Source organism: Crassostrea angulata, chromosome 5 (assembly GCF_025612915.1).
Source record: "Crassostrea angulata isolate pt1a10 chromosome 5, ASM2561291v2, whole genome shotgun sequence".
NCBI lineage: Eukaryota > Metazoa > Mollusca > Bivalvia > Ostreida > Ostreidae > Magallana > Magallana angulata.
Window position 1 is genome coordinate 7,010,896 of NC_069115.1, and position 25,113 is coordinate 7,036,008.

Genomic DNA, 25,113 nt, shown 5'->3' on the forward strand with positions numbered 1-25,113 from the left:
GATAATATAAAACGTTAAGAATTTTTTTAATTGGAAGGTGTCAAAATGACTTAATGCACTGTGGCCGATGTTAGATAAGGCCCAAATAAAATAGTAAGAATAAAGTTTGGTATGGGTATGGTGTTGTCAAATTTAAGTCACCGCAGCATTTATAATTTGATATACTTCCTCTATAACACATAAGAAACTGGTTTTTATGACAATGATAATGTCATCTTGGCAGAATCTAATGTTTTATATATAATTTATTGCATAAGAAACTGGTTTTTATGACAATGAAATTGTCATCTTGGCAGAATATGATGTTTTATATATAATTTATATCTACTCAATAAATGTCACATAGCTAATGGACACCTAACAATGGTACACTCAGATAAAGATTATTATTACAGAAATGAATATGAATAATTATTTCAACTAGAAATAAATACAACCGTGGTTTGAACTTATTCGAAAAGAGTTCAGTTTGGTTTAAGAGGCTTTGATATTTCTGGTTCGACATACTTTATTTTAAAGACGCAATTTTCGGAAGTTTAAAACCTTTAGAGAAAAGGACTATATATGATATGGGCCTAAAATGGCCCCTAAAATGAACATCATCATTTTACTGTTAATCTTCGTTTTCTTTGTACAGATATATATATGTGATGTTTAACGTAATGTTCATTTTGATTCAACTACCCACAATTGAGAAATATGACATCGTAAAGACAACCTTTTCTCGCCATTTCTGCATTTTTAGCATTAAACAGCTAGTTTTCAAGCAGTATTTCTTTCAGAAAACATAGAGTGCATGTTGACCAAACAAAATTATTTTATTCACAGATTTATCTAGCCAAGGCTAATAAGTGACAAAAAAAATTCCTTGTTTTAGCAGGCACTCTATATTTCCCATTCATAATAAGATAAGAAAAATGTCAATTTTTGACAGATTTTGATTGAATTATAAAAAAAGCGTCACTTCTGACGTCATATACTGCCAGTGAGTGCAAATAAATCAAATAAATAGGTGGAAAATATATTTTACATCAACTCTTCTAGGATATAAATAAACATTTTATTGCACTTAAAAAATGGCGAATTATGGGGGCCAAATTGACCTCATACAATATATAGTTCTTTGTAGATCTTATCAATACCAAATGGTCACATGCTCATATGTGAATGCTATTTTATTCATGTACATGTAGTTTGTACGTCAGAAATTGTGTAATTTTGTTATGTTGTATCTATCACATGTTTATGTCAATATGCGGTGGATATCACTAATGGGATACATTTTTGTAACACTGTATATTCTTATACGACATGACGTCATAATTGAGCATTACGTAGGTTTATGGGGTTGATTGTCGTAGAATAAAAAAATGGATTATTAATTCAATTGAAAAGTGTTTAGTTTAAAATGTGAAGCATTTAATGTTATTTCAATTGTTTTTCATGAATTCATGTAAAAAAAGGTCGAAAATGAAATGTTTGTTAAACATCAAGGAACTTTTTTTTTACATGCGTGAAGTTGTGAACGTCTTGAAGATAATGTGTTGTGCGGCTAGTACAACATGTGATAAAAAGAATATCTAGTGATTTGCGATGGAACATGGTTATTACCTGTTGGATTGTTTTGACTAAACAAACGGAGCCTGAACTTGAACACATTGTCTTTGTTTCTAAATATGAAAATTCAGTTTTTGAGGGCATTACAAGCTTTATAAAGATAATTTAATTATTAGCTCCAGAAATCGCTATAGATTGGTAAAATCAATCAACTAAGGAACAAATGTAACTTTTGGTGAAACTGAATGGAGGAAAGCTTATTCACAACTCTGTAAATATTGTTTTATGAATGCATAAGAATGCATTAGAAACGTTTTGTGAAATAAAGTGATGTCAGTTTTTTAAAATCTAATAGGTTTCATTATACAATGCACTCTGACACAACAAACATTTTACAAAACGAACGACCCTTTTTCATCGAGTTGGAACGAACTTTAAAATTCGCTTGAATAAATAATTAGATTTTTCCCATTATGATCCTTCCAAAACTAAAGATATAAAGACTGTTTTTGCTTTTTCCACGAAATGGAACGATCACTGATTATTTATATCCGGTACGTGTTTATAGTTTCCCTGACCTTCTTCTGTATGCATTTATCAATCTATTGATTTTGCTCGAGTTCAACACAATAGATGCAAGCTGTTGGTATGATTACCATTATTGCATTTCGAAGAAACCACAGTTTTTTTAATGTCATTTTAATATCAAAACTATCTTCAGACAATTTGCTACTCTGAATGTCGCTTTACTTGCCTCAAACTTTCTTAAACTGTTAAATCACTGTATTTCAGTAGCTATGCTAGACAAAAATATATTTTGATAATTTTTTCCTGATGTTATCCTAGTATCCGGCCATTGAAAAATAGGCCAAAAAAAATCAACAAAACAAAGAAGCCAGCAAAACAACAACAAAATATAATTGATAAAAAAAAGAAACAAAACAAACGAAGCACGCCGTTGCCTCGACAATGACACTCCATGGAGCTTATAGACAACGTTGTACATCCTGTTGTCTGGCGTCCACAAGTTCGTACAAATCTAATATAATCCAGGTATTAATAAGAAATAAGCAGCAGTTAAAACGTTCACCGGCATATAAACTTGTTTGTTTACGTCATCAAATCTTGAAAAGCCTGAACAGCCTCTCAATAGATTTGATCCGATACCAAATAAGTTCAGAGTAATATCATTGACCACGCGGGTAGGTTAAGGCAAAAATGACAGGCAAAATTATGATCAATTTAAAAACTGTTTATTTTTATGAAAAATGTGCGGAATGTGAATACCAAGTGAATGTTTTCACCAAGATTTTATTTTTCTACTTCGGAATCGACTCGATCTTTAAAGCTGCCGTACCATGGTATCACGTGACAGTTAAAAATAGATCACTTTTTTACCTTAACAAAAAATCAAAAAGTGTAACACTACCCCGAAGTTCATTTGTATGTTTGCTACAATAATTCGATCGGCAATTACTTCATGTTTATTAGTATTACTGCTATAGAATCCTATTGTTAATCCCATAAAATAAATATTGGAAATATTTATCGGAAACCCCCTCAACTTCTATAATTTCATTGAAAATACGACGTATTTTTCATTTAAAACATCGAAGCACAGGATTCTAGCAGCACTTTTCAAGTAGTTTAGGTCATATACCGTTGATATTTACCAAAGTCATCTTTCATAATATCCGAGGTAGTATTACACTTTTGTCTTTTTTTGTACACACTGGCAGAGAAAAGGCTGGTCAAGCCATATAAATGTCGATCTGCTTACCTTATAAAACTTGCTGATTAAACAAAATATCAATGCCTGTATTATCCCGATTATATCCTAACTGACACTCATCTAAATCTAAGGTATCTGTATTAAATAAGTCTTATTTCGGCATTGTTTACACTGCATTCCGATGATTTGTCTCCCGACATGATCTGCTCTATTAAACATGCTTGTGACGTCATCAATGATTATTATACGTAATAGAGAGAAATCGAAGATATATTTAGTTAGAAGAGTTTCTAGTGATATTTTATGCCTGCACTTTTTATAATTTAAACCAGAGATAAAGTTAAAATCGACAAGTTTCTGAGTAAATTATGACATCATGCTGCTTATTGTGACGTCATATCGATCAGAGGAATTTGATCGCTGAGAGTTGCCTTATCATACCCGCGCATGTGGATAACACATCGTCATACACAGCAATGCAATATTGCAAAAACAGATCGAGTTTCTAGAATTTAAATAGTTTCAGAGGTCGCTTTATTTTACTCAAACAAACTTCATAAACCTCTACCTAACTATTCAACTTACCATTTCTGTGATATTTCTAAAGCTTTGGATAGAGTTTGGCATTCAGGTCTAAATAATAAACTAGAAAGGCTATGTTTAGGAGGAGACATATTTGCCAGAATCGATTATTTGACCCTTAGGCAACAGAGAGTAACATTAACAGGATTTATATCTATACTACTATATTAAAATAATAGACTCGAATTTTTAGTCTTTAATACCGAGAAATCGGAAGAATACTGTGTTTTGATTTATACATTTTAAACATCATTGGTTCTTGAAGATAACCAATTTGTTTTTATTTTTTCTCAGGTAAGCTTCGCTAATTAATAATCAACGAAAATTCCTCAAAAAATCCCGGAAATCACCTTGATTTTTTGGATTTTATAATCTTGCGCTTGCGCAATACGTTCATGCTAACGGGATCTTTTGTTTATGTTTCCACAATATCACATCCGCATGAATAAACTCAGAAATGATAAGTCAAATACGGGTAAATTTTCATTGGAATTTTGCTATATATTCTGTTCATATATATTAATGATTTCTTATTCAAGAAAGTATAAAATAACAAATATACATTTCAACTCAGTACTTACTTTTATCTTCGCGATGACAAAAAATATTTGATTACATGCAAAAAAGTTGCATTATATTTGTTAGGAGAGTGAAGATATAATATGTTTTATCGTTAAAATGAATAATGTCCTACGGACCCAGTTTTACAAAGAAAATACGTGTACGTTGGTGAAAAGGTGTTGAATTCTTCCATTCTATGGATTAAAATTTTTAGTTGAAAGGCATTTGCAGTTTCAGAAAGATTTGTTATGATGAATTTTACTGTTATTTTCAAGGCAACTTCATTAACTTTCTCAAAAATCGTTCCGGAGCGATTCTGCAATTTTCTGCTTCATTACGAGTTTAAGGGAGGCCTTTCCCGAGACAGTTAGATTATTCAAACTAAGGAAATTGTAGTGAAATTAATAGCATTATTGTAGGCTTATATATAGCTTTGTTATGTAAATGTTAATAATTAGTTGTGTCGATGTACCTATTTCGTAAATGTACGATACGCAATGTCGACCCGTGAACGCACGGGTCAAAGTCTAGTTTACATTAAAAATGTTAGATGTTGGGTTCTCCAGGGTTCACTACTTGGTGCTTTCCTATTCTGTTTTATATATGACACTACAAATGGTATTTTAAACATTATCAAGTTATTTGCAGATAATATTTTTTTATTTGCTATGATTGATGATAACGTCACAGAAAAAACTTTATCAATTTCAAATAAAATGTAAACTGGTGGGTTTGTTAATGTAGGTGTGAATACGTATAACCAACAAATTGTGTTATGGTATGTGGTGATAACAAACGGTGTTCAAAATCAAAAGTCCAACGGTCAAATACAAAACAGCAGCAAAGCAAACACGGACCTCTAGAAATTAGAGGTATGATCAGGTGACATGAAGAAGTGAGCGGTCAAACCCACGTGTGTCCATTGTCATAGTCGGAAAAACTGGGAAAATCTTAGACAATTGAGTGATTAATTAGGTTGTAACAATAAGTATGAAAAACTAAAATCAGCATGCGACTCAGCTGAAGATCGTATTTTCTCGCATTATTACTGATGTGAGATCGGTTTGTTCAGTGTGAGACAGCAGTGTGAGATTTTTCTGTCTTACACTGTGTATCACTACGCCGCTTTCAAACGTAAACAAACGTTGTCTGGTGTAGGAAAATGCAAAAGAATAGATTGAGATTATTCATTAAGTAACTGTTTTGCTTGATTGATTACAATTTATCATATTTTTATTGAAAAAAACCTGTTGTATATTCTTATTTTGCTTGCACTATTGAAACACGCGGATGGATAAACCGAAAAAAAAATATTTTAAACGTCATAACAGAAAGTTGCCAGACATCGTTTTTAATGTAAATTTATGCAAGAAAAATTATCATTCATTATATACTCGTGTGTCCCTCCTTAAATCCTGTTCCCTCGGTGGAATTTTACTATCCCACACTCGAAATAATGAATGATTCTATTAGTATTCATATTGAGGAAAGATCAGATAATTTGTTGATATTCAATCCAATTATATACCAAAAAATATAAAAAAAATATAACTCTGTGAACTAGTAATACTATATTCTGGAGAATCATTTTATGACACCACTTCTTGTCTTTGTATTTTGGAAAGTATTTACATAGGCTTTGTCTGTTGCCCAATCCATTCGAATTTTAAATTGACTTTGTTTAGATTCGAATTTAAAAAAAATGTCTTGGTGTTTTACAAAATGATCACATGGTGTAAAGAGGCGACCTAAGTAGGACATTGCAATTGGGGGGTGGTATTTTTGTATTTGAGTGATTTAAACATGCCCTACATAGGTTATTATGCCTTGACGGTATTAGGTCATTTACTGGTTCAATTCGAGGGTGTGATAGAACGCAAGAATTATGCCGCACCAATTGTCATCTCGTTTCCTTTTTTAGTTCCTCGGAGTTTGAATTAAGTCAACATTACCGACATTTTGCAACATCAAGCATATGTAATTTGATGCATATATGGACTGGAGAATATAGCACGTGATGATGAAGTCTCTTGCAAGGAAATGCAATAGTATTGTAACAGCTTGTCAGAAACTAATTACAAAACGATAGTCAAACTACTAAACAAATGTCAGCAATTATTGATTAAATTATTTACATTTGAAAAAGAAAATTTATCTAATATTTAAATCGAAAATTATTTCTTGAAAAAGTTTTTTTCATTTGTTAACCTTTATCAAATTTTTGTGTTTTGCTGTTAATATTAACAATTTGTTCACATAAAAACATCACAAACCGGGGACGACTTTATCCACCCTTCTCTCACCTTTAAATACGCAAATTTCTAAGGCACATACCAGGTACAGTTGCGTTTTTAACTTAGATTTATCGATTTAAGCATTGCCAACGTGTCAGCGCCATATAAAAAAGTAGAAATATCTTAAAACAGTCTATAAAATTATTAATCCTAAGAACAAATTACATTTCCATAAGGGCAATGTTGAGTTAAAAGACAAATGACATTAGGAAAAACCATAAGAATGGAAAAAGTTCCTACACGGCACGTTTTAAATGTCTAATATTGGCAAACTGCAAACTATTAACAAACTATTAATTTTTTCTTACATTGTTTTCATGGAGTTTTTTTTTTTCAAACAAATGGCAGTTCGCTATACGTTGTGGTAGATTTTTACTTCTACGGGGAATTACGGGTCAACGGAAAGAAGTGCTTCAGTGCCTCACTTACATAAAATCTGCTATCTATTGTGCACAGAATTTTGAGCTAACTTGGACTGGATAATCTGTTGTAACACATTAAATGACCCCCCCTCCCCCCCCCCAAAAAAAAAACTAAAAAAAAAAAAAAACAAAAAAAAAAAACAAACAAAAAAACTACCACCACTTCTTGTATTTGTATTTTGAAAAGTATTTGCATAGTCTTTGTCTGCTGCCCAATCCATTTGAATTTTCAATTGACTTTGTTTAGATTCGAATTTAAAGAAAAATGTCTCGGTGTTTTACAAAATGATCTCAAGGTGTTAAGAGGCGACCTAAGTAGGACATTGCAATTGGGGGTGCGACCTAAGTAGGACATTGCAATTGGGTGTGCTATTTTTGTATTTGAGTGACATCAACATGCCATACATAGGTCATTATGCATAAAAAGGTCAAATTGTAGATAAAGCAGTACGAGACGCAGCATGAACGTTATATCTTTACTGACACGTGTAATTATTGCAATGCTAATAAATGAACAATACACATGTAATAATATCAACCCCATTTTTATTTCTCGCATGTGTAAAGCTAGCAACGTCAAGACATGAACAGTAACTTGGCTGTATAAGATGTAAATAAAGCAATTATTAGCAATGTCATGACATTTACATGACTTTTTTTTTTTACTAGTGAGGTTGGATAGGGGATATTGGAAGCGGTGACGTAGAAAGTAGATTTTTGGCTGAAGACTGTGAATTTTGTCAAACGATCGAAGACTGTGAACATCTTTTATTTAGTTTTAAACTAGTAAAGCGCATAATTATAGTAAGATGTTGTTGATTTTTTCTTAATTTTGAAATATCATGAAAAATATTGGTTTTAGTATTATATTATGAAAAGAATGTCAAAACAAGAAGATTAAATAATATCATGTCATTTATCTACTTTTCAATTCATATTTTCAAAATTTTCAATAGTTTGTGATAAATAATTTAAGTGTTAAAAACTATGCTCTTAAAAACCTGTAAGTTTTAGATAACCTATAATATGTTATTTGATTTGAGTAATTATTTGTAACTACATGTATATGTTTGTTAACATACATATTTTCGTTCCAACTTCTGAGGGGAGCAGTTCCTCGTTTAGAAGACAAACGGGGTATTCAATGAACTCTGGGGGTGGACTATGTAGAATATCCCCGTCAGACTAGATAAGTGTACATGTATACTGTATATTTGTCTGTAAAACTGTAGTTTAGACTGTATTTAACCTTGTATTGCTGTTGAAAATTGTAATAAATTATGGAAATTCAAAACAAATTTAATTGATAAAAACAACTCAACATATATTCATTTTATGCTACCATTATTGAATAATTCTGGCATTTATAATTACAGACAATTTCAAATAAATAGTCTAATATTTGGTAAAACATTTAACAAATTACTGTACGTATTATTTTGATATATGAGTTATTAAAACTATATTGGGATTATCAATTATGCTATTTTACAATAAAATTGCAAAAAACTCTTTATTGTAAGGACCGAAGGTAGCAAGCACATTTTTAAAACATCCAGAAATTTTCACGTTAAGAAAAAAAATTACACGTGTAAATTCTTGTTTAGGTGTTTATATAATGTTTTAAGAATTTTACGACCTTAATTACATATATGCAAATATAACAGTTAGATTTGACATGTTAGGTAACCGTTATAATTTTCATTGTTAAGTTTGTGTTATTGACGATCGTATCTTTACTACACACGCTATATTCCAACACGTTGAGTATTTATATAGGCCCTTATGTATTGATCCTGCAATCGCTGTACTACATGATACAATGTAGATCGTGAGGCAACGACCTGATTGAGAGGTCAAACGAATGTAGGATCAACGGGCCGTTAGGTCGCTGTTAAACTGTGTCTAACGTACGACTCAGTATGGCGGGGTCACAAAGATGTATGCCATGTTTCCGCATCAATGAATTTACTATACCTTCGGAAACATTCGATAAATTCTGTTTATTTCTTATTCACCGTGTGTCTGACAACACCTGATGTAGATATAATTTGCAGGTAGGATTTGTTTATTTTTTTCATTAAGATTGTGTTGTTTGTAAACATTTTATTGATTTATGAAATATTTCCCTGTGCGTGAACGATAGGGCAATCGTTTCGTGACGTACCGTTCTTAAACAAAAACTTCATCTTCACAGCGAGATACCTTCTAGGACGGGTGCGGTCTTTGATTATTTTATTCAACATCTATATACATATTTATCAACACAAAATTTTCCGTTAGTTGATATTATAAAACAATATTATAAAATAAAATTTAACTGTATTTAAGGAATATAATTTTTATAAAGGAATATTTTTTTATTTGAATAATATGTGCTTTATATTGAAATAGAAACACGGGTTTCGCTAGAAAGACAACTTTTCCTATAAATCACTTACAGTAAATTTATTACACAATTTAAATGTCAGAATATTTTTTAACGAGCTTAAGTATTTCTTTTCTAATTTCCTGTGGGTTTTTTTTCATTTGAATATTAGCTATTTGTTTGTTTTCTGTAATAATATGGTCCATTTTCGTTGAAATTGAATTTCGTCGGTTGCCATTCCTGAAATAATAACTTTTGCATAAAGGTAGTCTTAATTTAATAGCTGCCTTTCGTTAACACGAAATACTTTCTATAATTAGAAAGTGTCCCACATGCACAACACCTTTAGTATAAATATAATGCATTTTTTCATAGACGGATGCTTTGACACCACATTTTGTCTTCACCCCCCCCCCGAATCAAAATATGACTGGGAGTAGAGACTGGGTGACATAGAGATAGAGATAGAATTTATGAATATCATAGGTAGGTTTTATACCCGTTGATAATTGTGGTCACTGAATTATATTCCAACAAAATTGCAAAATGGACAAATCATCCAAACTGTTCGTAAAGTTATAAGTTATTCGTCGCTTTACATTGGAGTCTTTGACTTCCTTAAATGAATTGGACAGCTGGCAGTCGGCCAATTACATTCGTTTTCCATAACGTACAAAATAGCGTAATTAATTGAGTTGGAAAGTCATGGCCTTGTTAAGACTTCATTAACATTCTTTAAAAGAAGATCCTATATAATCCTCAAATTTTTAAAGCTCAACTATTTTAAATTTTCTTTACTTAATAAAGTAGAATATCAACAAGTTTTATGCATCTGAAAAGAGCTGATTCAACATTTCTGATTTTACATGATAAATAGTTATATGCTTACCTAAAAAATGAGAGCATTGAGTAATTATAAATTTTGATTTGAGTGGTAAGTTATTTTCTCAGGACAACTTAACGTTTTTTACACACTGCTCCACTCATTTCACATTTTTATTTTCCTTGCAAGTTGTGATCACACGCGTCAATACTTGATCTACTTGGCTTTGTTTCTCATCTGATCTAGTCATATTTATTTCTGTTTCAAGGAACCTAAATTTATTCATTTTTTTTTCAGGAGAAAAACAGACCAAAAAATAAAAAAAAAAATAAAAAAATGATAATAAAAAAAAAAACCCCAAAAAACAAAAAAAAAACCAAAAAACAAAAAAAAAAAACCCCAAAAAAACAAAAAAAAAAAACTAAAAAAAGGAGGGTACTTCTTCAAATAAACGGTTTTCCAAAATTTTACACTTGTCGTTCAGCAAATTTATTACATGCACAGTTAAATTCAGTCAAAGCTACAATAAGTTTTTAGATAGTCATGGTCGCTAATTGAATATGAATTATGTGACACTTGCATTTAGTAACCTCTAAGAAATAACCAGTAGCAAATCTGTAAAAGAAAATGAGTTAATAACCTTTCCCTCTGTTAGATAGGGACTCCTTATATGAATAGTAATAAAAACAGAAAAATGGATACAAATCATCATCAATTCACCCCGATAAATAACAAACTTGAAAAGAAAAACCAAAAAAAAAAAAAAACCCCAAAAAACATGAAAGACGATTTAAAAGTATTATTTACTGATAAGGCGAGGGGTCCTGATATTTTTCTATTCGTGAATGTGTTCTCCATGAGCAAACCGTTGAGTTATTCATGACCACTGGCGCAATCTATATCGCATTTTCTTATAATGCATTCTCGGAATATTTTTCACTAAAGATAAAACGTTAAAATTAGGTCACTTAAAATAAAACTTCATTGCACAAAGTGGATCAAAAAGATGCGAAATTTTCACGATGTTCAGCAGAGCATTAGTGCAATGACTACACCCTTTGAACGCAGTCACCAATGAAGTTTTTTTAAATGGCTCTACTACAAAATGCTCGAAAAAGCTTAATTCCAAAATTCATAACATTGTTTGTGTCTTGACAGTACTTTCTAAACATTCTCGAAAACCTGGTATGGCCACGTTGTCTTGGTTTGGGGCTTTTGGGGTTTAATCTTTACCTAGTTAGTGATTTTCTGAATAACCACAAAAATCTGAATAAAAACCTAAATCTTTCTAAGGAAAAGGATTAAGTTTATATTTTTCTTATACAAAAAGCTTTGTATAGATAGTGTTCATTTGACTTATTTCCTATGGAATTATTTCCCTATGGAATTTATTTCGCTACCATCTTTAAAGTCAAGTCGGTAAATTTTCCTTTTTGATCATACAGTTTTGAAACAAGTTTAGCAGGAATGTAAAGGGAAAATTGTAACGACCCTACAACATACGATTAACACTTTACCATCTTTTTAATTGAATGTGACCCCTAAGTGATCTTTTTATCAAGTTTTTTTTTTTATATTTGTAATTCTCAGAACCTCCATAACTATGTAATAAAAACAGTTAATGTTCATTCTCCTTAAAATTTAAACCAAATTTGTTTGGCGCTTCATCAGCGTTTTGCATCTAATGAGCTGTAAAAAAAGATTAATCAATGAATATTTATAACCATATTGTTATTAAATTATTTTGTAAAACCATATTATCATTGAATGATTATGCATAACAACATCATTATTGAATGATAATGTATAACCATATTATTATTGAATGATTATGTATAACAATATCATTATTGAATGAACATTTATAAGAATATTATCAATGAATATGTATAACCAAATCACTATTAAATATGATGGTTTTCATCTGATTTGATCTTAAGAACTAGTGTGTAAAAATATATCCATCAATTTCTATTTCTTGATCAATGCTATAGTTGATAACTTCATTTCCAATTGAGTTTATATAAGTTGTTTGTATTAAGCATAGCAAAAAGGTGTCATAGAATATAGATGGAACATAACACATATGATATATAGCGATTTAAATCCATGTTAGAGCAGGGATGAATATTAGTGATGATTTAACTTATCTAATTACTATTAAGTTTAGAAAGGTTAAATCCTTTTGGTAAAAATTTTTAGACAATATTTATCTCCTTAAAAAGATTTCTCTGTAAAGATATCAGATTTAGGAAAACGTTCAATTTTCAGGATGAAATTTATGATTTTTTTTACGAAATAATAATTTATTGATTACTTAACAAATCATATATTTAAATCAAGTAGATCTGGTGACTATTCTTGTAGACTACCCATCCTAATAGATAGAACATTATCAATATGAGATACACGCTAAAAGGAAATTCCTAGAAACACTCTGATAAACAACTAGAACACTTAAAATGTCAACAAATTAAAAAGGTTTGGATACTCATCGATATTAATGTGGTTTGGTTACTTGTCGATATTAATGTGGAAAAAATAACGCTATGATTGAAATATTTTTGCCATTTAAGAATTTTTTTTTAATTTTGCAATATTTGACCAACACTTTTACAAAAGGTGAAATTTGTAAAATTCCCCGGAGGGAATTTTAGTCATGACTTACATATTTGGTATGTTGTTATGCAACAATTCTGGTAATGAAAAAAGGTTATGAAAATATACTTAAATTTATTTTTTTATTTCGGTAGGAAGTACTTAACAATATGGAGGTGTCCCTTACCACCGAATATATATATATATATATCTATATATCTATATATCTATCTATCTATCTATCTATCTATCTATCTAGATTCAGCTGAAAAGGCCTGTTCTTACCTAAGTCTAATAATTCCTCTAAGCGGTGCACAAAATTACAAGTAAATACATATATAATTACCAAATCCATCTTGTTTATATAATCATCGTTTTGTCGGCGACTAGGGTATTTCCCGTCAATGATTTATCACTTCCTTGGAATGTATACAGAGAGATTCCTCTACAGGCCGATGTTAGCCCCAGTGACAAGGTTTAAAAGGACTAAGTGGTCAGAGTTAAATTAAGACTATAAATATCACTTTCATGCAAGCGAACAATTTTGTTTAGATATAAAAATGTGTACACCTCAATTTTGGAAAAACAAAGCCCATCCAAATTGTATAACAATGAAAATGTATATATAGTTAAATGCCTGTTGATTCTTGAAAGGAAAATTTTGATTATGACTAGCAGAATATAGATATTCGATTTGTGACTTTGTTCCATGATTACATATTGTGCTTCCATGATTTGTTTATATATTTTGATAATAAGGTTTTTCTTTTTATATATTTTAGAGTGATCTAAAATCTAAGAAATGAAGATGAAGAAAAAATCCGGAGAATGATTAAACAGCAATCAAGGATGGAAGGGATGTCATTCCATGAGTCTTTCTTAAACTCATCAAGAACACCAAAGACCGGGTTTTCAAGGTCGATTGAAAATTATCTTTCAACCGTGGACTTCTCTCCAGAAATTTTCATCTGTTGTGGAATTTGTGGAGAGGAGTTCTATGGGAAATCTGATTATCAAAACCATGCAAAGACTTGCAGCACAACGAGGTGTGATTACAGAATATACAGCGACCCGTCCGCCGTACCATACAATGGCCTGTCGTTCCATAAAGATATGCTCATCAATTCAAACAACATTGATCTCTCGGACTCCCCTTTTAAATGCAAAGAATGTGGACAAACTTTTGGACATAAGATTTACTTACACTATCATAAGGTTCTTCATTTGAATGGCCATACAAATAAGAAAGAGAGAGCACATGGTCATCCAACATACGAAAATGAATGTTTAGTACATGAGGTGAGAGAGTCTGATGAACACTTTCATCCAAGTAACGGCCCAGAGGTTTGCAATGCAGAAGAGCTTAACAAGAATCAACGCCCATTCAGGGTTCGATTTCGGGGACAGACGTTTTCTCTGATAACTGAAAATGCAAGATACCATGAAACAAAAGCTAACAGGAGGAAACCGAATCCAAATCAAAATTCAAGTACCGCCCACGCAATGAAAGAGTCGCATTTATGTGAGAAATGTGGAGAATTTGTTTCTATAAATGTTTGTAGTTGTTCCAACAATCCTAAGCTGGCTGGAGATCAGCAGGGGCCAAGACATGCATATTTGATTCCGAAAAATACAGATGATAAAATTAAGCCCAGAAAACGACGTCGAAAAGCAAAGAGCAATTTTAATGAAAGAGAGAATAAACCATCATATCTAAGTCCTAAAGAGGAGATACATGGTTCTTTTACACAGCATGATTCAGAAAAATTTGAAACAACCCCATTACCTTATCAAAAGAAGGTGTCTCTAGCGAAAAGAGCCATCTTAGGTTTTCCATTTCCAGAGCCAAAAGATTTCATACAACATGATATGATCAATCACAATGCTCCAACAGCTATGGAAGTAAAGGTTCCCACAACATATCTACAAATTTACCTTTGCGAGTTTTGCGGGAATGAATTTAGAAGAAAAATTGATCTAGATAGACATTTACGTATTCATACAGGAGAAAGACCGTTCCAGTGTCCTACCTGTGGCCGTACGTTTATTCAAAAAGCGCATTTGAATATACATCGCAAAAGACATTCCCATGTCTCACAATCAGAATTGACTATTGATAAAACCCCTCAACCAACTCCCCAGTCTACTAATCGGGGTAATTTCTATGATAAAGATAGACGCCATGTTTGTCAGGTTTGTCGAAAGGCATTTTCTCAAAGAGGCCATCTCAATGTCCATATGTTAATTCACACGGGAGCGAAACCGTTTCGATGTGACATTTGCAACAGAAATTTTAATCAAAAGCAGACTTTGAAACGACACATGGTTACCCATGTCAGGAAAAACAGCGCAGGATACTATGTTAAAAAGGAAAATATTGATATATCAGATGTTGCAGCTTCTAGTCAGGGTGCATCTCTCCAGACTTCCAGTAAAGTTGTTGTTGAATCTCTTGGAATAAATCTTTCCAATGTTCTAATGCAGAGCCAAAAGGATTGCAATGAAAAAGCCCAAGAACAATGTTCAATTTTAAATCTTAAAACAAAGTGCCATACAGCGGAAAACATGGTCGAGGCGACAGTAAAGAAGCCACGAAAAGAACACATATGCGAGTACTGTGGAAAAGAATTCAGACAAAAGGGACACCTTAACGTTCATTTACTGATCCACACTGGGGCAAGACCATTCAAATGTGATGTATGTTTGAAAGAGTTTAACCAGAAGCAAATATTAAAACGCCACCTGGTGACCCATCGCCAGAATCCTAATAATGAGCGACAAAAGTCAATTCATTTTCTCCCAAAAGCATCGTATGAAGAACTTATGTGCGAGTCGTGCGGGAAGATCTTCACCAATAAGTATAACTTTCAAAAACACCGACTCATTCACTCTGGGCAGAAACCGTTTCTTTGTGGTGAATGCGGGAAATCGTTTCGGCAAAAGAACCATTTGGTTGACCATCAGCGGATTCATAGCGGAAATAGGCCTTTTGTTTGCGATGTATGCTCAAAAACGTTCAGCCAGAAGCAAAACTTGAAAAAGCACCAACAGAGACACGAAAAGCAGGACAATAGGCAACCTACCGAACAGAAGATACATTCAAACAATGACTCTAATCTTTCTTCCGAAACAACGAACACAAACAACGATTCAAATAATACAGGTAAAACCCAAGTCCAAGCGAGAGAAAAGGTATTCTCGTGTAACATATTAGAAGCCATCGTGAAGAAGACTTTACAGACTTTTCAGTGCGATCATTGCGGCAAAGACTTCAAACGCAAGGAGTACCTCAAAGTGCACCTCCGTACACACACCGGGGAGAAACCTTACCACTGTAGCCAATGCTCGGCTCGATTCTCCCAAAGAGGTCATTTATGGGTCCACATGTCAAAGCATAAATAAGTTGTTCTCAAGTCACAAAATACCTTATGCTCAGTATATTTTTATTTATTATTATGATTTTGTTGTTGTGTTTATTAATCTTTAAATTATATTACTGTTAGAATTAATTTTCTCTGTTATCAGAAGGGCATTGTTTCTTAAGTGGTATGAAATAATGTGAACACGAGTCATTTTTGCAGGGAATCAACGTTTAACTGTTACGAACAAAACGATGATGTATGGTGCAATTTTTAACTTTTATTAAAAGCCAAAATGATATTGTTACATTTGAATACATGTAACGAAATAAATATATTCTTATAAAATCTTACAACTGTGTTAGATTTTGAAAGAAACATATAATATGCAAATGATAAATGAATGCAAATAAGATTTGTTCCGTGCAATTAACGGCTTCTGCGAATAAGCAACAGATGCGTAGAGTCTCCTGTGTCGTATGGGTAAATATTCAAGTGGCTGTTTCTTACTCTGCGGTTGTAATGACACGATCGAATGCAAGTAAGACGAGAGAGTTGACGACATTGGTTATTAATTCTGGAAACTTCCGGGTTGTTAGTTTTCTCCGAAATATCTTCAGAGTCAAATCAGTGGCCTTTTGGTTGGTGTTATGGTAGCTACAGTCTTCCTTCTTTGAGTATATGATCCGCTGCAGTGAAATCATTATATTTTGTAGTGGCTCAATTTTCGCGGAGTTCGTGGGTATTCCTCTCATCCACGAATTGACATCCTTCATGAATTATTAAAGTTGGGTTATATTTACTTTTGTAGGAATAAAGAGAATACACGAAATTATGTCCCCACAAACCTGAAGAATTTAAGCAATCCACAAAAATTGGAACCCAGGAATTTTTATGATTCCACAGTATAGTGGATCGGAGAGATTCAACAATACGAGGGTCAATCAAAAAATACGAAGACAATGCGGCTGTCTATCGTATATTTTTCATGAAAGTCATACTTAACAGATTAATCTGTGCACCAACACTTACGTTATTGATATGCGAAGTTTTAGTCCATTTGATGAAACGGTATTTTTGTTATCCCTTTTTAAAAACATGTTTTGTCACCACGGCGCACGGTTACGTTCAAAACATGACGTCAAAATTAAACACGCACAGTTTATAGATATACTCCATCTATATATCACGTTTAGTCTTTTGTGCCTTTCTTCTTACAATTTAAAATGGCACTGAACCACTTAAAATCTTATTTGAACACATTTGCTCGAGAATCATAAGTTAGTTCTTCAATGTTTTCATTTTCTAACCATGTTTATCTTAGTTTACAGTAAGGATAACCCTGAACGTTGGTTGACGTTACTTCTTTTATGACCAAATATTTACAGATATTCTACTCTCTTTCGGACTGTTTCATTTTCAAAATACAATGACCACCACCCCCAAAAAATTTATTACAGTTAAACACAAACTTGCAAATAATTGTTGACTTATTTTTTGCACAATTGAGCATTTTCACAGCTTGTATCGGCTTTTACCTGAGTTAAATCCATTTTATTTGTACTTCTCGTTGCGCCGTGACGTCAGGCCACGTCGATGTTTTTAGTCAATTCTAAAGAGGACTATCTGACGTTAGTTACTAATATCTGTTCGACAAAACAATATATCCCGTCATTATTTGGGACAAAGAATACCATGACTATACTAAATTTGAAGTTTTAATATAATCTGGTTTTAAGCCCAATTTATAGAGATAATACGTTCAACATTTTATGGTTTATTGTTGACATAACACAAACTTTGACCGTGCGCCGTGACCTCATTTTTGCAGGATTAAATTCTAAATAATTCTTAGAAATAAAGAAATTTATTAACTTTTTTTCTTGCAAATTGTCTGAAACTATTGCTAAATTATGTCTGCCAAATTTAGTAATGATATGTCGTTAAGTAACATAGCTATGACAAAAGTCTTCGTATTTTTTGATTGACCCTCGTATTAACATTCTCTTGAACAGAAAAATATAAAACATTCGGTTTTGACACTCTGGTTTTTGTGCTTGTAATTTCTTGTTTAGGACAGGCATCTCAATGTTACAGTGTCGATCTACTGACCCCCCTCCCACTCCCCGATTTGAAATCCGGATGGACTGTTAATTTGGTTGCCTTTTAATCAAATTGTACAATAAGGACTTCTCTTTATTAATAAAAAATGAAACAATATCAAAAACTCATAATACTATCGTTTGAATCCAATGGCGTCATCTTGTGGGGGGGGGGGGGGGGGCAGATTTCTCACAGAGGCCTTTTAATTTAGAGTTGTAGGGTTTGTTACTTGCCATTTAACACCAATTTTATATTTTGATTGACAAGGAGAAATTTTTAAACAATAGGCACGTACCAACAATTTTGATAGGGATAGACCATGAAATCCAAAATCTTGACAAGCAATAAAAAACAAACAAACAAAACCACAAACAAACTAAAAAATGTCACCTGGCAAATCTGCAAAATTCTAATCAGAAGATGGGAGGTTGTTAGTGGGAGTTTAATTTCACTATTTCTAGTCAATGGGGTTAAAATTCTTTTTTTTGGGTTAAAAGTAAGGTGTCATCCCCCCTTTCTGATGCTGTCCTTGACTGACCAAATACAAAGAGCATTCGTATTCTATCACAGGACGTCCAGATGGTTGGTAGCTTATAGAGGAATTATTCTCTCTCTCTCTCTCTCTCTCTCTCTCTCTCTCTCTCTCTCTCTCTCTCTCTCTCTCTCTCTCTCTCTCTACCATTTCTCCCCCTTCTGATGCTACTACCTTGATTGACCAATTACAAAGATTTTATCACAGGATGTTCAGATGTTTGAAAGCTTATAAAGGATTTGTTTTTTTTCTCTCTTTACTTTTTGGATTGGCAGTAAACCTTTACGAATTAAAAACTTATCCGTTAGTCTGGCAAATGAAGTTGGTTGATTAATGAAGGAACCTTGGCATGTTGACCTTCCACGTGGCGGTCGACGGTAAATAACTATTGCTAAAATCCTTGCTAAAATTACATCACCGGAACAAGAGGCACATGAGCCACATCGCTCACCTGAGCAACACTTGGTAACTATTTTGACTTTAAACACATTAAATAATTAGAAATAAAAGAATTTAATATTTAGTAAAGTTAAGTACCTTAATTTTCTGATGTAAAATTTAATTTATATAGAGGGGTGGGAATGAAAATATATCGCATAATGTAAATTAAAGGTATCACTTGTATGTTATTTCCTGCAGTTTTTCTGTACATATTAAAGAGTAATAGTTTTTTAAAGAAAACAAGTTTCACGCATTTTCTAAGATGTATGTTAGTTTCAAATTCAGCACTTATTGTTGGCCGACCTTATCACCTGTAATCATAATTCGAACAAGTTGAATCCACACCATTAAATAATGCCAATATTCTAGTTCATAGATTTTCATATCAGAGGTCATGCAATACATATCCAGTTTTTATAAGAAAAAAGTGGTTAACCATTTAAACTTTCTAAACCCTTAATTTTAGGGTTCATAGCATTCATGACATCAGATGATAGTACATGTTATTTTACGCAACCTTTGTTTTTTTTCATGAATTAATTTATAACAAGAAAAACATGTACACGCAAAATCCAAGGTAATTTGTAATCTAAATTGTGTCCGTTATAATCTAGCTTCGTTTATGCGCCGACTCGATATATCCCTGAATTTGAAATGTGCAGTGAAGCTTTAACATGCGTTTTGGCTAAATTGGCTTGAAAAATGGGCAACATTCTTTTTTATGTGAACCCTTAAAAATATGAAACCTGTTAAAATATGTTTCAACCTCAATGGGATGATTTAACATATCTACAATGAATACGATACATTTTATTTTAGAAAGCAGTTTTATTTAGATATAAACATCAATATAAGAAGAACCTTATTAATATTGTTTATGTACATCCATACACAATCAAAAAGAAGTTATTGGTAATACATTAGTTTTAACAAAATGGGTAAATTACAAATGTTTCGTACATGTAAACATGTAGTTTTTCAGTGTCTTTAAGTTAAGCATGTTGTACATTAAATCCAATGAATAAAATGATGATAAATAATATTTTACTATCAGATATACACATGTATATATAATTATGAAAGACATACATATGCACAAAGTTTAAAAAAATTTGCCGTTTTTACTGTTTTTTAATAACCTTTCTCCGAAATAGCGAAAATAGAAAGGCTGTAAACAGTATCGATTTTATAATATATAATGAAATGAAAAATATTTGTCGATAAAAATTTATACAAAAACTAGTAACATAACTATTCTTGTGACATTTACTCAAATGTAATAAAACAGTAAATAAATTTGATAAAAAATGATTTAAATATACGATTTTTTTTTAAATTTGCCATTTAGGGTTTGAAACATTTGCAGAAAATAATGCACTATATACATTAAAGTGAACATCATCGAAAATAATGAAATTAAGAGCATGTCTACGAGAAAACCATGCAGATATGGAAAAAAGCTGCGGCAGCAAGTCTCAAGAATGAACAGAATTTTATCATAGATTTAAAGGATACCCATCTAGAGTCAGATATATGATGTTTGTTTTTGCACTGGATGTTTCTATTTATAGTAACGGCCAGTATTGCATTCTGGATAATTAGCCTCTAAAATCTAGAAAAGTTAAGAGAAAAATTGTCAAATTCAGTAATTAATTACAAAATGTATAAACAATATTTGAAAAAAATAAGACTATATTCTTAAAGAAGAAGTTCAAACCTTCAATCGTTGCATATTTTTTTTCATATATCTATTTACACCATGAAGTCCCAAGGGTGTAAATGTTGGCAGGATGCCAAGAAATGATAATTATACATTTTTGTCAATTTTTAAGAAAGAATTTCTCAGAAAATGGCACATTATTTTTTGAAATTTTGTGTTAATAAGAAACTGTTTGATGTATTGTTACAAATACATAAAATCCATCTTTGGACTCTCAAGGACTAAAAAGTAATAAATTAACAAAAACATCCCATTTTCAAATAAAATAAATTTTTTTTGGTTTTTGAAATTTAATTTCACAAGCGATTTTAATCCACTGAAGTCAATGTTTGTAATTAAACATGAAAAAAACACCCTATTTTGCTTTAAATTAAAAAAAATTAGTGGATATCATTGTTTCTCATAGAATTCTTATTCATTACAAATTGTCTCCCCTGTTGCGCTCTTCTGTAGAGAAGGTAAACTAGTCAGAATGTTGACAAAGCTATACAAGTTCAAGTTCAGGCTACATGTGTAAGTATTGAGAAATGCTGTGAGTGTTGTTAATATATGTTATGATATTGAATGATTTTAATTGCACAAAAATTGCCCCATCTTGTTAGTGTTATTCACTATATCACATACATATTGAAGTTTGATGGAGACTTGTATCTAGTCTATAAACTGCTATTTTCTGTCCCGATATAATTAAGCAGCACATTTGGACGAATTTTAATCAAAATATACAAACTTGTGATAGAAGTACAATTAAAATAGATGAAGGGGAAATTTTCCAAGATAATCTCATTCACAGATTATCATATTTTACTCGAAAAAATCCACAAAAACGAGAACTGATTTCTTACAAAGATTTAATTTATAATGGGGTATGACCTGAGCGTAGCCTGGTCACGCTAAGATTATTCTTTCTATGTTGAAATAATTCGGAATTCACAAGGAATGCCTCGTGCAATTTTTCATCGTTATCATCGGAGTCTGTTGCAATAGACATCACATTTCTATACGTGTACATTTCACTGGCCATCTAAAAATTACCCTTTAGATGTTAAGGTTAGACTTCATGGAATCTTGAAATGACGGGGAGGGGGCCAGGGTTTTTTAAGTTCTTGAGAATGTAACACAGTAAGTACATCTGAAATTAATAGAGAGGTCTACTCCCTACCTCTCTATTAGCAGTTGATCTCTTCTCTTGGAAAAAATTAAAGTTTGTACCTTTTCTTAAAATTAAAATATAGTTGTAAAGGAAAAAATGAGGTGTTAGGTTACCCTTTCCCCCGGGGATCTCAACCTGCGAAAACCACATATGAATATGAACATAAACTACCGGTATAAAAAAGTTACCCCAAATATTAAAATAGACATCATAACTTGTTTTTGTGGGATTGTTTTTTGGGATGTTATTTAATTATAACCCATCATAAGAAGACCTGCAGGCGTGTTCACGAAGCTATCTTAGGACTATGGTGCGTCCTAAGTACTTCTTAGGATGTCTTAGTCTTAAGTCTGTTTCTCGAAGCTCTCCTAAATTTAGGAACCGCCATAACTTTGTCCTAACTTTAGGACAACACCTACCTTGTCCTAAGACCATCATAAAGCTATAAAATCACGTTTTTGGGGATACTGGGATGTTGTGAAGCCTTTTCTTAAGACCGGTATAATAAAGCAATATTTTCCACAGTTCCAGCTTTTTCGACAAACATCAAATTCCTAATCCGGGAAGGGGGGGGGGGCATAGTCATTTATTGTAACATGTGTGTTGATTTTAACAAAATGACGTGGATGGGGACCCCGAACTCTCACCACTTCCCCATTACTACATGCCTGCCTGGGAGCTGACAAATTTTTAAGAATTTTTTTTTTTTTGCAAATACTATCTCTGTTTGACGAATGAAAATTATTCACTTATTTTTTTAACTACACTGTACACTAAATGCGTTACATTCATTGTTTTGGTTTTAATAATTTTTGATAACAATTATTTAAATTTCCTTTGCTAAGAAGTAAATTTACATCTGGTTATATAAGCCATACGTGATCATTCCTAATTTTTATCACCTTATTCTGAACAAAAAAACTTTAAAAAATTTGTAATGTTGAATGAACTGTATTTATATATTTTCGAGATATATTACAACTTATTTCTTATTTAACATGTTCGTGCATTCTATATATTGCAGATTAAATGGAAATTGGCTGTGTTTGTAAGGGTACATGTGTTTCTTCATGTAACGTTTCAAATTCTATGAAAATCGCGAGTTTATGTATATTACATATACTTGAATGACAAGATTCTCAAATGTTAATTATCTAATGACAATACGCACGTGTTGTTTACATAATTATCTGCTTGTAAGCCAATTCTGTCCTGCATATTTTCTTTAAAAAAAAAAAAAGAACAGTTACATGTATTTGAATTTTTTTGGGGCGTGTGATATTTTTTATTTCATTATTTTTTTTTTTTTTGGGGGGGGGGGGTGTTTCATTTAAAAAAAACATCAAAAACAAACTAAATTGTTATTGGTCATTGATATATATTTTGATAAATATAAATCTTTAAAATGTATACATAAAAATTACTGGTTTTAGGCCTATTGTGATAACTACCGAGACGTACAACTTTCTGGCAAAATGTTTAATGATTCAGCCCTACACAAGTCTCTCAAATCCGATCTGAATGAATAAATGTGAAAAATAAGAATGGTTGTAGAAGGTTAGGATATCCTAACTTAAGATGTTCCTACGTTACCGTCGAGCTACATCTTAAGACCCTAACCCTGATCTTAGGATGTTCCTAACTTTTTTCCTAAGTCATATCTTAGGAACACACTTAGGTCATATCTTAGGAAAGTTTCCTGAACATGCCTGCTGGTCCCAGAGTTATGAAGCAGTCTAATAAAAAAAAGTCAAAATTTTTACACTCTCTTATTGTCTTGTGATAAAAAAAAATTGAAAAAATGAAATGCTAATAAAATGTGTCTCTATATTAGATTACGCTGATATTCTGCTGATATTTACTAATTTTAAGCGTAATTTATGATGTATCATATTTTTTATTAACATTTTTTTCAGGCTTAATATCGGGTCCCTCTACCCCTCAAACAATAAAAGTTCAATCCTTTATACTGTCGGACAAAAATAATTACCAAATCTACCTTATTCTATGATCATTTAATGTGATGGACATTCATTGGCAATTGATACCACACCACTTCCACATTTTTAAAAATATTCTGTTAAATCCAACAAAGATATGTTTAATCATTTTTTTTTTCATGGAGATGATCCTTTTGGTTTTTTTTTCTTTTGTTTGTTTGCTTGTTTTGGGTTGTTTTTTTTTTGTTTGGTTTTTGGTTGTTTTTTATTTGGTTTTTTTTTTGGTGGGGGGGGGGGGGGGGGGCTTTGAAATTTGGTCATACTTCCTGAATTAAAAAATCACATGTTCAAGTATAAAAAATAAAAAGATCAATACATAATACATGCAGAGAGAGAGAGAGAGAGAGAGAGAGAGAGAGAGAGAGAGAGAGAGAGAGAGAGAGAGAGAGATATTGTCAATCTGTGGTAAACAATATGTAAAATTGCACACCAAAAGAGCCCGGCTTTAAGTATTTCAGTACTTTGAATTTTGTAGTTTTGCCCCTGTAATTATTCATTCGTGTATCTAATGGGCACTCTGCTTGTCTTAATATCAAAGGCGTTAGAACCGGGGGTGCGGGGGCTGGGGGAGGGGGCTTAGCCCCCCCCCCCCCACTTTTTTTTGTAAAGTTAGACCTAAACATTATGAACATAGCATTATAGAGGGTTCAGCCCCCTCCCCTTTTTCTAGCAGTAAAGGTAATTGTTCCTAAATTTACCATGAAAGATTGAGAAGTTGGAGTCACAGGCATACTAGTCCCCCCCCCCCCCCCCCCCCCGGATTAGGAATTTCATGATTTGGGGAAAAACATTTTGGTCGGTAAGATTTTTTTTGGGAAGTATAGGTATACCCCCCCCCCCTCCACGAATTAGGATTTCCATGATTTTG

General features: G+C 32.2%; 2 protein-coding genes across 4 annotated transcripts in view; both read left to right on the forward strand.

The window, feature by feature from the left end:
* LOC128184831 (protein PAT1 homolog 1-like) overlaps positions 1-25,113 on the forward strand; it is an 89,975-nt gene that overhangs the window by 4,554 nt on the left and 60,308 nt on the right. The window lies entirely within an intron of this gene.
* Positions 13,733-16,587, forward strand: LOC128184832 (zinc finger protein 665-like). Its single transcript, XM_052854446.1, has one exon. The coding sequence runs from the start codon at positions 13,766-13,768 to the stop codon at positions 16,337-16,339; it is 2,574 nt and encodes an 857-aa protein (XP_052710406.1). The 5' UTR covers positions 13,733-13,765; the 3' UTR covers positions 16,340-16,587.